The sequence below is a fragment of the Siphateles boraxobius genome, unplaced genomic scaffold (genome assembly GCF_051911475.1).
Source record: "Siphateles boraxobius isolate OS27281-9 unplaced genomic scaffold, OSU_SipBor_1 1, whole genome shotgun sequence".
Lineage (NCBI taxonomy): Eukaryota > Metazoa > Chordata > Actinopteri > Cypriniformes > Leuciscidae > Siphateles > Siphateles boraxobius.
Genome location: NW_027508699.1, coordinates 17,854,975 through 17,871,076, shown reverse-complemented (window position 1 = coordinate 17,871,076; position 16,102 = coordinate 17,854,975). Strand labels below are relative to the sequence as shown.

Here is a 16,102-nt window from a genome sequence, read left to right as displayed (position 1 = left end):
TGTCGTTGTTGCGAAAATCATCAATTATGAAACGTCGAATTATGAAAGTCGAATCAGCTATAAAGCAGATCTGCTAAAAACAGTGGTATCATCATCCAGTTCACTAAACCTTAGTCAGGGTAGCGCCATATTTCATTTTTGACTAATGAAATCGAGGGTGTAAGGGATAAAATAGAGTGCTTTTAAAGGATTGTATGGTTGTTTAACAGCGATCCGATTGCTCAGCTGATGAAACGTCTTTTCGAAAGAAAAAAAAAAGTTCAATATTCAATATGGTTTACAAAATTGGACTTGTGAATACTATGTGATCTAGGACCGTTATCCTGTGTGTGCCTGGATGTCTATCCCTCACAGCCTCGTTTTCATCTGCGTTAAATTCAATATGGCGTTTAACCTGACTAAGGTCTGTTAAGTTCAAGTTTGCAGTCAAATCGATAATATTTTTGACTTGTAAGTGTCCCCATCTAAGCTTGCCAAAGGCAACCGGCAAGGCACCCAATCTTCATTCGTGACAGAAATAGAGAAAAAAAACCTTGGGAAAAACCAGGCTCAGTCAGGGAACCAGATCTTCTCTAGGATTGGAAATCAATTTAAATATGTAGGACTGGCAATTAATTAAATGTATTGTAATGCAGTTCACTTTATTTATTAATTTAATGTAAAAGAAAAAACAAAATTATATACAAAATAGGCCAATTAATGAAAAGAATTATAAGAACACATATATGTATTTGCTAAGAAATGCCAATGAGTGACATATTCTTGGATCCCTTGTTGAGTTAAAATTAGTTTGGAGTACTTTAGTTCATTTTTTAATTAATCGTCGAATTGACAGCCCCAATAATTAATGGACAAAAAAGAGTAGTGCTATAGCAGTACATCACAAAATATTTTGGATATGGTTTGCTGGGCACAAAAACACGAACATGTAATGTAGTGAAAACAGGGCAAGTGATGGTCCCTTTCGCACACTGGTCTCAGGCCATTGTTATTGTTGATCACTTTGAGTTCACCAGTTTGATTTTGTGGTCTTCTGAGAACAGTATTTTTAGAAATGTCCACATTAAATGTATTTTTGGCTTTTGTTAAGTTGTTTAATCATTGGAAGTACAGATGTTCAACAAAGCACCAAGTAATATTACTCTATGGCCCGAAAATAAATATGCCTTTTAAGTCCCATGCAGCCAAATATATTGTCCACATTCCTCTGAAAACACACACACACACGCACACACACACGCACGCACGCGCGCGCGCGCGCGTACAGATGAAATAACATTTTACATCTCCATCCACTCCGGTGCTCAATTGAATCTCAGGTTGCCAAAGAGCTCATCTGTGAGGAAATGGAGCCGCCACTCGTATTTGAGATGCAGCTCTGATATAGTGCATACTTATTGTAGTCTAAACTTGCCCTGATAGTGCGTACTTGATACGATTGCTTTCACTGGATGTGTTTAATATGTGCTGTGTGCTTTGTATGGAGAATGCTCTGTTTGTTTTGGCTGGGTGGGGATTTAGACAGTTTGCGGACTGACGGCTGTGGCGCTGAGTGCCGCCGCGCTGTCATGTGGGTGAGGATAGAGGCGGGGATCCAGATGGAGGGGCAAGCTCTCCAGCGGCTCTTTGTAAAGTGATACATTTCAAATATACACCGAGGGGTGGGGGACAACATTAGGGTCCTGGGATGAATGGTTTAACTTGAGTGGGCAGCTCTGAGTGACAGAGGTTACCATAATAATCAAATAGAGTCTCCATCTTTACTTAAGACGCTTGTGAAAAGATGTGTGTGAACGCAGGCCCAATTGGAGTGGTTTGACTTCACACGCCAACCTGAAACATGCTATTTGATTCATTCCATGTAGGGTTGTGTGGTTTTAAAATAGTACACCGGTATCAAAAATTGACATTCACATTGAATAAATTTGACAGTTTAATTCTTTAATTTATGTATAAATGAAATCCAGATGGTTTGCTTAACTATAGTCATTTGCATTCTTCATATAGCAGAATTGAATAATTATCAGTGTAACGAGGTTAGATGTTACGGGAAGGAGGCGGGAACTGGCGAACATTCAACAAACTTTAATATCAAAAATAAAACAATACAAAATGAAAGTAAAATACTGGATCCCCTCACGGACGACTGCTGTCATATATAACAAAACCAACACTTGTCCAGGCCTGGCCTCTCTCGATCTCCACTGTCGTCGCTCCTCCTTTTATGCTTCCGCTCCTCCGTGAGAGATACGAGACCGGTGCGTCCCGCAGGTGGCGCTGTTTAGTAACCACCCCCTCGGCCTCGTCCTGCTCACCACAATCAGCAAAATATATTTTTGCATAAAAATCAATGAGAAGATCACCAGACGACAATGGTAAAACATTTTTGATACAAATACTAACAATCAAAAGTTTGGGGTAAGATAAGTACTTACTTAATACTTTTATTCAGCAAGGATTTATTAAATTAATCAAAATTGAAAGCACAACTGTTTTCAGCATTGATAAAAATAAGAAATGTTTCTTGAGCAGCAAATCAGCATATTAGAATGATATCTGAAGGATCATGTGACACTGAAGACTGGAGTAATGATAATGGAAATTCAGCTTTGATCACAGGTATACATTACAAGAATTTAAATTTTAAAATTGTAATAATATTTCACAATATTAGTTTTTACTGTGTTTTTGATTTTTTTTTAAAATGCAGCCTTGGTGAGCATCAGACTTCTTTTAAAAACACAAAGTTTTACCAAACCTACAACTTTGGAACGGTAGTGTATGTGTGTAAAGGGTTGTTAGAATATTGCAGATATGCATCAAAGCCAGTAAACTGATTTAAAGGAACAAAGAGGTAGACCTTGAATGCAATTTATGTTGCTTTGGATAAAAGCATCAAATAATGAATAAAAATGTATATGTATGCATATTTAATGTAATGTATATGTATATACACGTTTTGTATATGTAAATAGTATATATATACTTTTTATATATAATATATACATAATATACAATGCTTTTTCTTTTCTTTTTTGCGCATTGCACCAAAATCCAGAGCAGGTGATAGAGAAACAAATGAAATCACAATATATGATCGTTTTTGAAGAATCATACAGTAAGCACTGCAATATTATTGTATTGTGTCCTACATACCAGTATGATTATCACCAGAGCCCTGTTGATTCCCACAGGCAGATGAGGTGCAGAATCAAGCTAAAACTGGTCACTCTGAGCATGAGCGGGACACACTGTCTGCAGATGGAAAACAAGTTCTGTGTGCGTGTCTTTTGTGTGCACACATCACACTGACAAATCCGCCTTTATTCAAGCAGTGTGGCGCTGCGTGTCCCTAAAGCCTCGGGGAGCTTGGACGAGAAGGCAGGAGGAAAATAGAAAACAGGGATGTGGAGACGCAATCAGGCAAAGGAAGGGGGAAAAAAGGGGTGCTGTTGATTTGACACAGCCAAGGTAGGGGCATGTAACTGGAGACGTGACAGGAACACAAGATCAAAGCACGGGCTGGAGAACAACTTGGGGAAAAAAGGAGGAGAAATGTCCTTTTATAAAAGAGCCGAGACCCGTTTCCTGTGCAAACACACTCTTTTGAGCAATGAAACAATGTCTGGTTAAAAGGGCCTTTTTTACTGGCACCTTTGGCCGTTTCCCCCCACAACGTCAGGGCCGACCTGGCTCCCTATGAGCTGTCAATCCAACCCCCACTCAGCTTTTACTGCCCTGTTTTGAAGCCCCGTGCAGGAAGAGGTGACAGGCTGCCTCATATTTGGACAGGAATGTGCTCGCTACGGATCATAGGCCGGGTCGGTCGCAGAACTGAGTTAAAGTTCATTCATAGTGTCATTTTTTTGGCCATTAACATCTTCCCGTGATATCAAGTTGAAGCACAAAACTAACCCTGATAACTCGCAGCTATAAATTATTCCAGGCCCTGAAGAACTTGCTTCCAAGGGAAGCCCAAGTGAGGAGGTAAAATTAGGTTTCGGAGTCAAAAACAGAGGCTCAGAGCACCTACAGGTGGCGTCGATCCGTGCATGAACCCCTCTTACCCGCTGTTTGAATTCAGCCTGACAGATCTGGCAGGCCAATAGAAAAAAATACATATTTTAGACGGCAGAATATGTCAGAGTCGGGCTGCTAAGGGGAGCTAGCTGTATTTGATTACTGGAGGTCATATGAGGCTAAAAACAACTAAATGTAATTTGGACACAGAGGGGCAAAGCAAACAGCTCATAATTTAAAGGCCGTAGGCCTGAAGCTGTTGGTTTAAAGTGAAGCAGACAGAGCCAGTGGCCAATTTGTTTCTAGAACCGTAGCACTTTCCTGGTTCTGTTCATCCTGAACGTGTCACACCTCTGCTGTTTTACTCCTCTTTACACCCAGAGCACTCAAAAATGAAACATCAACGTTATCGTTTTATTCATTTATCTTAGTTGCTATACAGACTCATCAGATTTACTTGAATAACGTAATAGTTTCAGTCCATTTACACTTAAATATTTTGTACAAGCAAATCATTTTGTAACTTGACACTACATGTCATAGCCTGTAATGTACGCTACCAATGGGCAATAGTATGTAGTATGTTAAACCAGTATGTATAGGCTCATATACTGTAGGAGGTATGGCTTACATTGGCATGCAGAGCTCATTGAATTGAAATCTTGCCGTTTGGCAGTCTTACATGGGACAATATGCATCCCATACTTTACTACGAATCTTGGACAGCAGGTTTTATAGAAAGCTTGCCTTTTTCATTTTATACTTGGATAACTTGTTTTCACTCCTCTGGTTCATATGGTCCTAAACAAGATTATTGTAAGTCTGTATATTTTTAGTGCATTCATTTATTATATTTTCTTTGTACTCTTCTCATTTAACGTAATTATGACAATTAATCAATATTGGTGGTTCTAAAGGTTTTGAAATGTATCCAGTCGCTTGGACCCCCACCAAAATGGATCAATTTTTTACATTTATTTTTAGTAACATCTATATATGTGAGAAATATATATACATTTCATTAAATATTAAAACTTTTTTTAACCAAAAATATAAGAATATTTTTCTTTTTCAGGAATAATCGCTTGTACAGCTGAAATGTAAGGGATGAATAAATTATACCACTATTATTTCATAAGCACATTTTTATGTAAAACTATTGCATGGAGTGCAAAATGCTACTGGCTAATTTTAAACTTATTCTACCCAATACTTCAAGCTCTAAAAAATCATTCTTGGAATTTAAAAGCCAGTTAGATAATGATTTTCATAGAAATTGTGTGTGCGTCTGTGTGCGTGTAAAATATATATTATTCTTTAATTATAGTACTGTATATAATTTATATTAACTTGTGTTTAAATTTACAACAACGTTCAAGCTTAATGAATTAATGTGTAGTATCGGCACAGCACTGACACGAACACAGAATCTACATTAATCTAACAAATTTATCTACACACACCTGATACCGTCTCTCCTGTTGATAATATGTGACCCTGGACTAAAAAAACATTTTTTTTTTAAATTGAGATGCTTTCCATTTCCATTGAGAGCTTTCCACAGAAGTAAATGTTTTATATATTTACGGTAGGAAATTTACAAAATATCTTCATGGAACATGATCTTTACTTAATATCCTAATGATTTTTGGCATAAAAGAAAAATCGATAATTTCTGTGCTACTTGTGACTGGTTTTGTGATCCAGGGTCACATATGTATGGAAGAAGGACATCTAGTGACTCTTAGAGGCAACATGTTAACGGTAACATGATCATCAGAGTTTATGCTCACTTGGTTCAAATCTCTTTCCTCAGTAATGGAGCTGAAGGACGTCCTGCCACTGCCTACGGCTTTCGTCCTGATGAGCCGTTCTTCCACGGGTACGGATCCAGCAGATAGAGCCGCTGCGTAACAGTTCACTTCAAGACCATTTTTATCTCCTAGAAAACTCGAACGCTGAACAAACCAGTCTCTTCCACAAAATGTAAGCCCACCCTTGGATTTAAAGGCAGATTTAATAGCGAGACCCAGTAAAATGCGCAGTGATGCTTTATAATAACTTTAAATGATTCATTACCAAAAGTTCACATACATTGTTATATATTTTATATTCCTATTTTTAGTTATAAATTGTTTGTTTTTTTACTTTTTGAATGTACACAAATCTGCTAAGCATTATTACATTATGTAATAATGCTTTGCATTATCTTATACAATGTATTAATATTAGTTATGAAAGATATTATAAAGCGCTGTCTCATCTTTAAAGAGACATATACAGGTGAAGTATAATGTGCTGCATGCTCCACATACCACCAATGAAACAACTGACATAATGACATTTAGCTTCAGAATAGTCTTTATTTATTTATACATTTTATGTTTTGTTTTTTAGTTTTTAAGAGAGTGCACTTTAAGTATATTCACTGAACTGGATTAAATGTCATATTAACTAAATAATAATCAGCTAAAATGTTATTAATTGAATATTTTATCCTGAGATGTTATGCTAATTAACTTTCGGCCAGTGAAATGGATTATTATATAGCCAGTTCTCATTAATCCGATGACCATAAACTGCATTTACAGCTTCATAAAGCTGTAGCATTACTCACTTTATATCAAATATCTTGCACTACTTGTCATGTATAACAAAACTGTACACTTTGTCTGTCAGATTGCACATACAAGTAGACATTATTCAATATTTATTAATTAACTGCCTAACCATGTCCAGGATTCATTGCTGTGAAAATCATTTGGATCTTATAACACCACAAGTAAGGTGCTAAATCCTGCCTCTGTTACAATTTTATGTTGGCTAATTGTTTGATTATTATGTTTCTGATTGAGATGTAGCATGTCTGTTAATTTTTAAGTGTTATTTTAGAGTACTGTACTTTAGTTTTAATTTATGACAATGAATTCAGGACCGCTCTGTATTTCCAGACACAAAACGTGCCTCCTAACATCTTGGCCTTTGCTGCTATAATGATCCTGTGAGTTTGACAAATTAATGTGAATCGTCCTTACCTGCAAACAGAAGAAAATAAAACAATGCACTGATAAACCGTCTGTTTTGTGGACATTTATTTAACAGACTCTCTGTGATAATCATATGTACAAGGGTACTGTGTCTCATTTTCAGAAAGTCTACTACAGCATGGTACAAAATAATTGTTTAGTGATCAGCACGATCCCCTGTTATTTAATATAAAGAATGAGATGTCTGTACAAGCCAGCACACAAATAAATTAGTCCACTAAAAACATTTGTGTACCATCTAAAAATGTAGAGATTCTATTTTTTTGTCATTTCATTTTAATACCCTAACATTGTTTTTAAAAAAAACAAATACAAATGTTCCAACATTAAATGTAATTATTCAACATTATATAAAAACTGTTCAGGTACAAACACCCACCATTTTTTGTTAACATGATACAAGATAAAGTGTTAAAAAAAGACTGAATTCTGTTTGCATAGGCACATGTACATGACTGTGTCAAAGTATTTTACAAAAAGTCACTTTAAATGTTAGTATTTAGATAATAAAAAATAGTAAAAGTTTTATATATGGAAATAAAAAAAATAGATATTGAAACACTGTAGTTGGTTTTGTTAGAGCTAGGCTAAATAGTTTTATAACTTGAATAGTTTTCATTCAAACATTTTTAAGGCTGGTTTTCATCACAAGGTCTTATTATGTCCTCTACCTCGATGACCTCCATGATGAGATTTCTGATGGCGTGCACACTGCCAGCAGTCTCCTCTGGTGAATCTGTGTTCACAACACCACTTTGGTTCTCCAGCTCTGATGTTAAAGCAACAGCGCCCCCTTCCGGACCATCAGGAACAGTGTCAAGAGCAGGAGAAGCATCCACTGCAGGACTGTCCTGCGTTTCATTACTATTCTCATCACTAGACGGCACCGCCTCGCACACCTTGTTATCCACACTGTGCTCATCGGAAACACTGGCGTCCACATCAGTGCCTTCAACACATACATCTGGGAGAACTTCTGCGTTGATCGTCAGTTTAACATCAGGTTGGACAGTATGGACACATTCCTCTTTGATTTCAGACTGTGGAGTACTTGCATCTTTACTCTCCTCATCTGCCTCCACAGTTAGGGTTTCACAGGCATCAGCGAGAGGAACATGTGCTTGGTCTGAACTAACAGATGTAACGTCATCCTCCGTCACTTTGGAACTCTCCATCTCTGGTTGCGGAGAAGATGAATCCTCTGCACATACGATGGTTTCGGGTTTGGTTGAGGAAACATCAGTATCTGTGACTTCTAGAATGGGAGATGAATTATTAGATAATGTTGGTGGAATATCTGGCTGGCTTTCAGCAACATTTAACGGTGATGTAGGTTCCACAGATTCTGGAGAAGACACTGTAATCTTCACTGTAGGAATGACTGAAGTCTCATGTGTCTGGAGGGTGTCGTCACTGACGGTTCCTCCTGATGGGGAGGAGATCTTCTGCACTGCCTGTTTAAAGGCCAGCACTTGGGGTGGACTGGAAGGGGCAGAGAGAGGCGGCGTGCGGCTGTCAGCCAGGCTGCTTTGACTAACACACTGCAGGTCAGTACTGTCCGCAAACAGGTTGTTCTTCTTCAGACTGGCCGCCTCCTTCACCACTGTAGGACCAATATGTAGATGTGAGTTTTTTTAAGTCACTTATATGTCTCTAGACACCCAAAACAAGCAACTAAAACACTTTACCTTTGTTAACTTCATTATTCAAAATGTTGAGTATTATGTTCTCGTAGATGTTCTCCATTTGAACAAAGTTTGTGTAATCTGCAAAGATGAATTGTTCAAAATTCTGAAGCTCCTGCCGAAACGAGAAAAAAGATTCAGTCAACTATTCAAACAAGCCGATTCTGAATAAATTCCCCAAATGAAGGACTCTAATGAACCTTCTTTTAGCGAATCAAACACACACAGTGCAGCAAGTGTAACATAGTCTGATTCCCAAATTAATCACTCTAATTAGTTGGTTCTTTTCAGAAAATCAAACACACAGTGCAACCAGTGAAGAAAGATTCCTAAACATTTACATTTATTCATTTAGCTGACGCTTTTATCCAAAGCGACTTACAATTGCTATATATGTCAGAGGTTGCACACCTCTGGAGCAACTAGGGGTTAAGTGTCTTGCTCAGGGACACATTGGTGTCTCACAGTGGATTTGAACCCAGGTCTCTCACACCAAAGGCATGTGTCTTATCCACTGCGCCATCACCACCCTAAACAAATGACTAATTAGAGTTCGTACTTTTTAGTGAATCAAATACATACAGCAGTTAGTGTAGTTTGATTCCCAATTTTAAGGCCCATTCACACCAAGCATGATAACTATTAATGATAACAAAAAAGATCGCTATAAGTAGTAGAACTGCACGATTAATCATTAAAAGATCATGATCTCGATTCAAACACAGACGCAATCTTATTCCTAAATGACAATGATTCGTCTGTGTCTATTAACTTTTGACAAAATACCGGAAAATTAAAATCTGTGTTGGCGGTGCCGCTAACCCAGAGAGCAGTTATCATGTTTAGGTATGAAACAGCTTCACAAACAGTCTTTTTAACCACACAGTATCGTTATTTCTGTTACGAATATACATATTATCACAGATAAAAAAGTTTATAGTTCGGATATAAACACTGATGTCTACAGCAGCGATCAAAAGAGCAAATCGCGTTTTATAAGTAACTTGGCGCTTCAAATAAAGGTTATATCCATTGCATTGTTACACCAGTAGGTGGTGAAAGTGACTGATTCATTCAAAAGATTAATTCAAACACGCTGATTCATTGAGTAATGAAACAAGTGAAGTATTTATGAGTGAGTCATTGAATCATTCATTTAAACCAATTTTTTTAATTCATTCAAATTGATTAAACATTTTTAAATAGACTGCAACAATTAACATTTTGTCTGAACCTCTAGTAAATTATGTTATTTTGTTTAGTTGTCAGAATCATGGGAGAATCGTGATCTCCATTTGAAACAAAAAAAATCGTAATCCTAAATTAATCCAGAATCGTGCAGCTCTAATAAGTAGTTCTAAAAAAAGAATAGCAGAGTCCATATCACAACAAACAATAACGGCCCAGAGAAACAAAATTTTCCAGTCGATGAACGATAAAAACAATGACAGCCAATCAGAATCCAGCAGATTTTGAAGAGCTCAAGCATTGAAAGCGACAGATGACACAACTGCAGAATAAACAGAACCATTTATGGGCCTTTACTGTTGCTTTATCTGTATACAGTTTAGGCCAAGTATTGGATTTTTTCTACCTCTAAAAAAAGTTTGTGTACCAAAAAATTGATTTGAATTTATTAAAGAGAAACGGAATATGCTAGAATATCTCTAAAAGATGTATTGTATAAATGTTCAGGTTTTTTTTTTTACAAACTGGTTAAGAGCTGTATAGTGCGTACAGTTTTGCAGCCGGGGGCCAGGTTTCTCCTGATGGCTGGCAGGGTGATGTCAACCAGGGCGTCCTGGAATATCTTCTTCCTTACTGTGCTGCTGTCATAGTCAAATTGCTAAAGGCAAAAGTTTCCATAATGAGTATGTCACGTTTATTGGAGTTATTCTACCAAGAAGTTGTACTGCTACCTTGCACATGTATACACTTTGTAAATGTGGGCAAAGCCTACCTTGAGGACGCGTAGCTTGGCTTTCTCCATGACTGAGGCCTGTTTGTCAGGTTTATCCTTTAAGGCAGCTTGAAGCAGGAGCTCAAACGTGTACACTGCATTCTCCATCAACTAAAAAAAGAGTGGAACAAAACGAGTTCATTTATATTACTTTGACCTGTATGGGGAACCAAAGTTCATGACAAGATGAGGCAATGCTCTCCATTGACTTCATTTTTGGAGCAGCAGTCTACATGACACATATGATTCCAGTAGTTTATATCCACTACTGAGCTCTAAAAAAAAAGTTTTATGCAATTACACTTGAGTCAGAAGGCTTCAAGGCTAGATGAAATATTTCATTACATGAAGCCCCATTAAGTCTAACAACACGCAGCCAAGAGCAAGGAAACACACCTGCTGCATTTGATTCTGTGTGCAGTGGACTACTCGAGTCGAGTTGGAGAACTTGAAGCGGTTTCGGAGTTCCTGGAGCTGTTCTTTCAGGACATTCACGTGCTGGTAACAGTCCTCAATCCGGTCACGACCCACCTGATGCAGAGCCTTCAAAAGGACAGGCATGACTCATGAGAACTTCAGATGATCATTATTCCAGCATGAACAAATCACGTCAGCTTTGCTGTCTAACACTTCACTTTCCTCTAGGTGGAAAAACTGAGCTGATTTGCTTCTAGTGCTGTGCATTAGCCTTGGCCAGGAAAAGTTTGAAATCAGCAGATAAATATTCATTTTCAGAACTTGCCATATTACCACATATTTCTAAATGTTGTGCACTCTCTTACGCTCTGAAGTTCCTCTGTGACTCCCCCCTCAGGGAAATCCTTGCAGACTCGGGTCAGCTCGTCCTCCAACAGCAGCCTCACGGCCTGGAAGCCAGCGCTGACCGGACCCATCAGCTCCTCCAGGATAGAGGTCAGGTATGGGGCCACGCTCTCTGAAGTGTATTTCATGGCTGGCTCTGATACTAAAGCTTAACACGAACAGAAAGGAAGTCAAAATGGTGCCGTACAACGTTAAGATTTGGTATGCCTCGCTGACAACATTTACATGCATGAATATGTTCAGATATACGGTATGGTGATATTTAGTTTTGTGTAACCTGATTGTCTTAACATAATATAAGTCAATACTCTGGTTGAAGGTGGTCATATGTTTACGCATTCACTGGTTGCTATTAAACAAAATTAAATTAAAAATCAAGACAAGAAAAGGCTGAATCTTTAAAGCATGTAATGAGAATTACAGTCATTAGCTGATACACAGTATTTTAGCAAAAATGTAACTCATTTCACAGAATTGTAATTGAACCAATTATTATTTTGCTTTAAAACATATTAATTCATGACAGCAAAAAAGGAGAACATTATTCACTAACTTTACTAAATATACTAAATTTAAGAAACTATATTATTCCACCTATGGTGTGCTCTCAATGGGTTAATATGATATTTGTGAGTGTTATGATACTGTATGAAGGAAAATGTTTTTCAAAAATGCTACATTATTCTATACTGTATACCATTTAAAAGTTTTGGGTTGCTAAGATTTTTTTTGTTTTTGAAAGAAGTCTGTTATGCTCACCATGACTGTATTTATTTGATCAAAAAATAATCACAGAAACACTGTAATAACTGAATTTTATTATATTTTAAATGGTCATTTATTCCTGTGATGCCGAAGCTGCATTTTCTGCATCATTACTCCAGTCTTCAGTGTCACATGATCCTTCAGAAATCATTCTAATATGCTAATTTGCTGCTCAAGAAACATTCCTTATTATTATAAATGTTAAAAACAGTTAGGCTGTATTGTATTTTTTTCAGGATCATTTGATAAATAGAAAATTCAAAAGAACAGCATTTATCTTAAATACACTTTTTGGTAACAATTATAAATGTCTTTACTGTCACTTCTGATCACTAATGCCACCTTGCTGAATAAAAGTATACTTAAAAAAAAAAAAATATTACAGACCTCAAAATTTTGAATGGTACTGTAAATGAACACAAGATCGAAGGGAACTGAACACTGTATGTAGGACAAATACACAGTATAGACGGTCTGTCAAAACCTTGCAATTTAGTTTCCAGGAATGTTTGTGAGTTGATGATCTGGTCCATGTCTGAGCGGATGAGCGCCTCCTGCTGTTTGGTGGCATCTCTGCACTCATTTTTCAAACTCTCCAATCCTTCTCGCAGTTGTTCATGCACAAGCTCATAGGTCGCTTCCACTGTCTAAAAGTAAAAATCAAAAACCTCCTAAATGTGGCCACCATAATCCCAACTTCATCATGAACATAGTAGGCAAAGTCCTTTTATAAAGCAGTGACCTCATCCAACTGATACAGTCTGTGAAAGAGAATTAGGTTTCAAGGTATAAAACTTTAATTGTTTTGGATGGTGTGGAGGCCAGAAAAACAATGGATTTATATATTCAGAATGGACCAGCCAAAATGTTGCCCGACTGTGACATTCACCACATAGCGTGTCAAAGTTCTAAGAATAGTCGTGAGGAGCAAGCTGATCTCACTGACCGCAAACCACGCCCTCTTCCTCTCTGGCTTCTTTCCTCTCTGCTTGGGCAGCAGCTCCGTCTGCAGTGAGGACAGCAGCTCCTCCATCACCAGGTTAGCCAGCACCTGCGGGCAGGCAGAGAGAGTCACTACAGAAGCCCATGGCAGAATGACAGTTGTGATGATACCGGACTGAGTCACAGACACAAAATATTCATGAGGCACCAACTCATGGAGAATCACTGGGTTGTTGTAATGTCACAGCAATGAAACAGACTGAGTCACCACACAGACGTGGCAGTCCGACGTGGATTAATATGCGTCACTAAATATGCATTTAAAATAATTACATAACTTTTTGATTTTGATTGGTTATTCTACAATCAAACATGTTGTATAACTACATTATTTAATTGACTGTAGCAACAGAAAACTGGATTTTTATATATAATATAAGAATTAATGGTCACCAAGGCTGCATTTATTGAATCAAAATGACAGTAAAATCATTCTAATATGCTACCTTTCATACTCAAGAAACATGTTTATTATTATAATCAATGTTGAAAACAGTTGTGCTGATTAATTTTTTTTTGTGTGGAAACCGTGATGCATTCTTTGATGATACGAAAGTTCAAAAGAACAGTAATTAAATAGTAATTTATAGTAATAAACATACTATTTGTTTAAAAACAAAACATTTTGTCATCCTTGCTGCAAGCTTACAAGAGCGATAATATCATTAAATGTGAAAGGGGGCTCTAAAATAATGTCTTGGGAAAAAGGGGGTCTCAGACAAAAAAAAAGGTTGGGAACCACTGATCGACGGGACAAGCCAGATTCCACCATATCTTTATGTACAATAGTAATAATAATTAATAATTATCTTTTACATTGTAATCCTTTTATTTTTAATATTTGGCATGTTTGTGTGCTGCTGTGCGTCCCTGTGTATGTAATAAGCAGATTGTACTTATGGCCGCACATTACTAAAGCGCTCTTTAAATAAAATAAAATAAAAATCAGTTGCCTCAAAATAGCAACGCGCCAACAATGCGCCCGAACACACCAGCACGCCCATGGGCGCACAAATGGGTGCAAATGCATTTGCTATTTAAACAACGTGGCGCATGACGTGAAAATGATGACTGCGTCAGGCTGAAAATAGCAAAAAAACACTTGCGTCGCGCCTGGCGTTGCATTGCGCGAGGTATATGATAGGGCCCTATATATGTCTTTATGTGTCCTGGCTGAATAAAAGTAGCCTATTACAATCTAACTGAACCATAACTTCTAAACGATATAAGTTAAGGTAATGTAATGTAAATGCAATAAGCACATTGTGTTGGTCCTGATCACTTTTTCAGGATTTGTTTTGTGATAGAGACAGATTGTTAAAATAGCCTATTTTCATGTCTGCTTTCAGTTCCCTTACACAACAACACCTTGTCCGCCAAATTAGGGTTCCAAATGGGACCCAACAATAGTTAGAGGAAGGCAGAGGTGTTTCCTTGAGTGGCTACAGGACATCCTGTAAAAGACCCCGATGTGATCTCAAGATTTCATAACAACAGGAGATTACAAGAGGAATTTTGGAATGAGGAACAACATATCAATAATTTGTTGTGCCTGCTTAGGCAGATATCACTATTCGATTTATTCTAAACCCGTCCAATACATCTGTGCTACAAACATGAATGATACAGTACCTAAAATCATGTGACGCATTGAGAAGAGGTATTTTTTGTAAGCAACAAATTTCATCTGGGCTATGACAAAAGTAAAAAAAAAAATACAAATCGACTCAAACTGAAGAAGGGAAACAAACTCACATCTAGAGAACTTGCTTGTTGGGGGGGTACATTTCTTACAGAGCCCCTAAAGGGACATGGTGTTGTAAAAAAAAAAATTGAGATAGGAGGAAAAATATATTTAATGCTATTGGATTGGCTTGCAAAACATTTGTGTTCCCCTGAGAGAGTTTCTGAGAGCAAACACAAAGTTTTCTAGGGAATGCAAAAGCTTTGCGAGCGAACACAAACGTTTCAGTCAAGCATGAAAAGACAGTCCAGTGATTCACAAATGGGATATTAACAACATGACACAGTCCCTGACCAAATCCTGACCAGCCGCTCTGTCCACACTCAGCCAGTCTGCTGACCACACTATGGCATTCCCAGTCAGACTATTTGTTCATCTCTTTGGCTGCTACTTCAAAAAAGAAGCATGACTCATCTGATTCATTCAAAAGAAGTGGACTCTGCTTGTGAGTAATATAGACCAGAATGCCCACCTCACAGTCACGGCCCATCAGCATATCCCATGATTCATAGTGGCCCTTCTCCTGCCTGTAGAAGTGAATGGCCTTCAGGAAACCCTGCACTTCACATGCCATACTCTTCAGATAATCTGCAGATAATAGAGAGGAGAATAGTTCTGTCAGATGCATTAATTGTGTAATACAGGATCATGTGAGTGCTACTCGGAAACTTCTCTTTTCTGGTTCATGAAAAAAAAAAAGGACAATGACCAGGGCACAGAAATGGCTTGGAATCAGCAAGTGTGATGAAAGGCTATGGATGAAAAGAGAAAGCTGAGAAACCCATCATAAATGACATGTACTTTTAAATAAGGGATAAACAATCTCACTTTCACTGCTGCAATACCACTCACACAACTACATTTTACGCTTAGCTTAAAAGTACCAGTTTTCAAAAAATCCATTAATAAGTTACAATTTTCGAAGCAGCGCGACAAAACGCTACATTGCTACTTTTAATGACACTGTATTGTGCACTTAGATGAGGTAATAACACACTCACCTTAAACACATAAGAAGCATTGGGAAGACGATTCGTTTTAGTGAATCGGTTCATTT

The 16,102-nt window shown here is 37.6% G+C and overlaps 2 protein-coding genes and 1 long non-coding RNA gene across 5 annotated transcripts in view; 1 reads left to right on the top strand and 2 right to left on the bottom strand.

Moving 5' to 3' along the window:
• kifap3b (kinesin-associated protein 3b) overlaps positions 1–7,092 on the top strand; it is a 31,613-nt gene extending 24,521 nt beyond the window's left edge. For all 3 annotated transcript variants that reach the window (XM_077225821.1, XM_077225829.1, XM_077225838.1), the window contains exon 20: positions 5,837–7,092. In XM_077225821.1, the coding sequence (XP_077081936.1) occupies positions 5,837–5,921 (85 nt within the window). In that variant the 3' untranslated portion in view covers positions 5,922–7,092. The remainder of the gene's footprint in view (positions 1–5,836) is intronic.
• On the bottom strand, positions 619–3,279 carry LOC143735689 (uncharacterized). The gene is made up of 2 exons (XR_013203282.1): positions 3,157–3,279; positions 619–2,307 (listed from the first exon to the last, which is right to left on the bottom strand). It is a non-coding gene; the product is annotated as an uncharacterized LOC143735689 (long non-coding RNA).
• Positions 7,093–7,095: 3 nt separating the features above from the next.
• The window catches only part of niban1b (niban apoptosis regulator 1b), a 28,779-nt gene continuing 19,772 nt past the window's right edge, over positions 7,096–16,102 (bottom strand). Inside the window, exons 6-14 of the mRNA XM_077225809.1 lie at positions 15,518–15,633; positions 13,246–13,350; positions 12,784–12,946; positions 11,495–11,682; positions 11,109–11,255; positions 10,713–10,823; positions 10,491–10,598; positions 8,756–8,867; positions 7,096–8,670 (exon numbers count right to left, since the gene is read on the bottom strand). Coding sequence (XP_077081924.1) covers positions 7,697–8,670; positions 8,756–8,867; positions 10,491–10,598; positions 10,713–10,823; positions 11,109–11,255; positions 11,495–11,682; positions 12,784–12,946; positions 13,246–13,350; positions 15,518–15,633 — 2,024 coding nt within the window. The 3' untranslated portion in view covers positions 7,096–7,696. The remainder of the gene's footprint in view (positions 8,671–8,755; positions 8,868–10,490; positions 10,599–10,712; positions 10,824–11,108; positions 11,256–11,494; positions 11,683–12,783; positions 12,947–13,245; positions 13,351–15,517; positions 15,634–16,102) is intronic.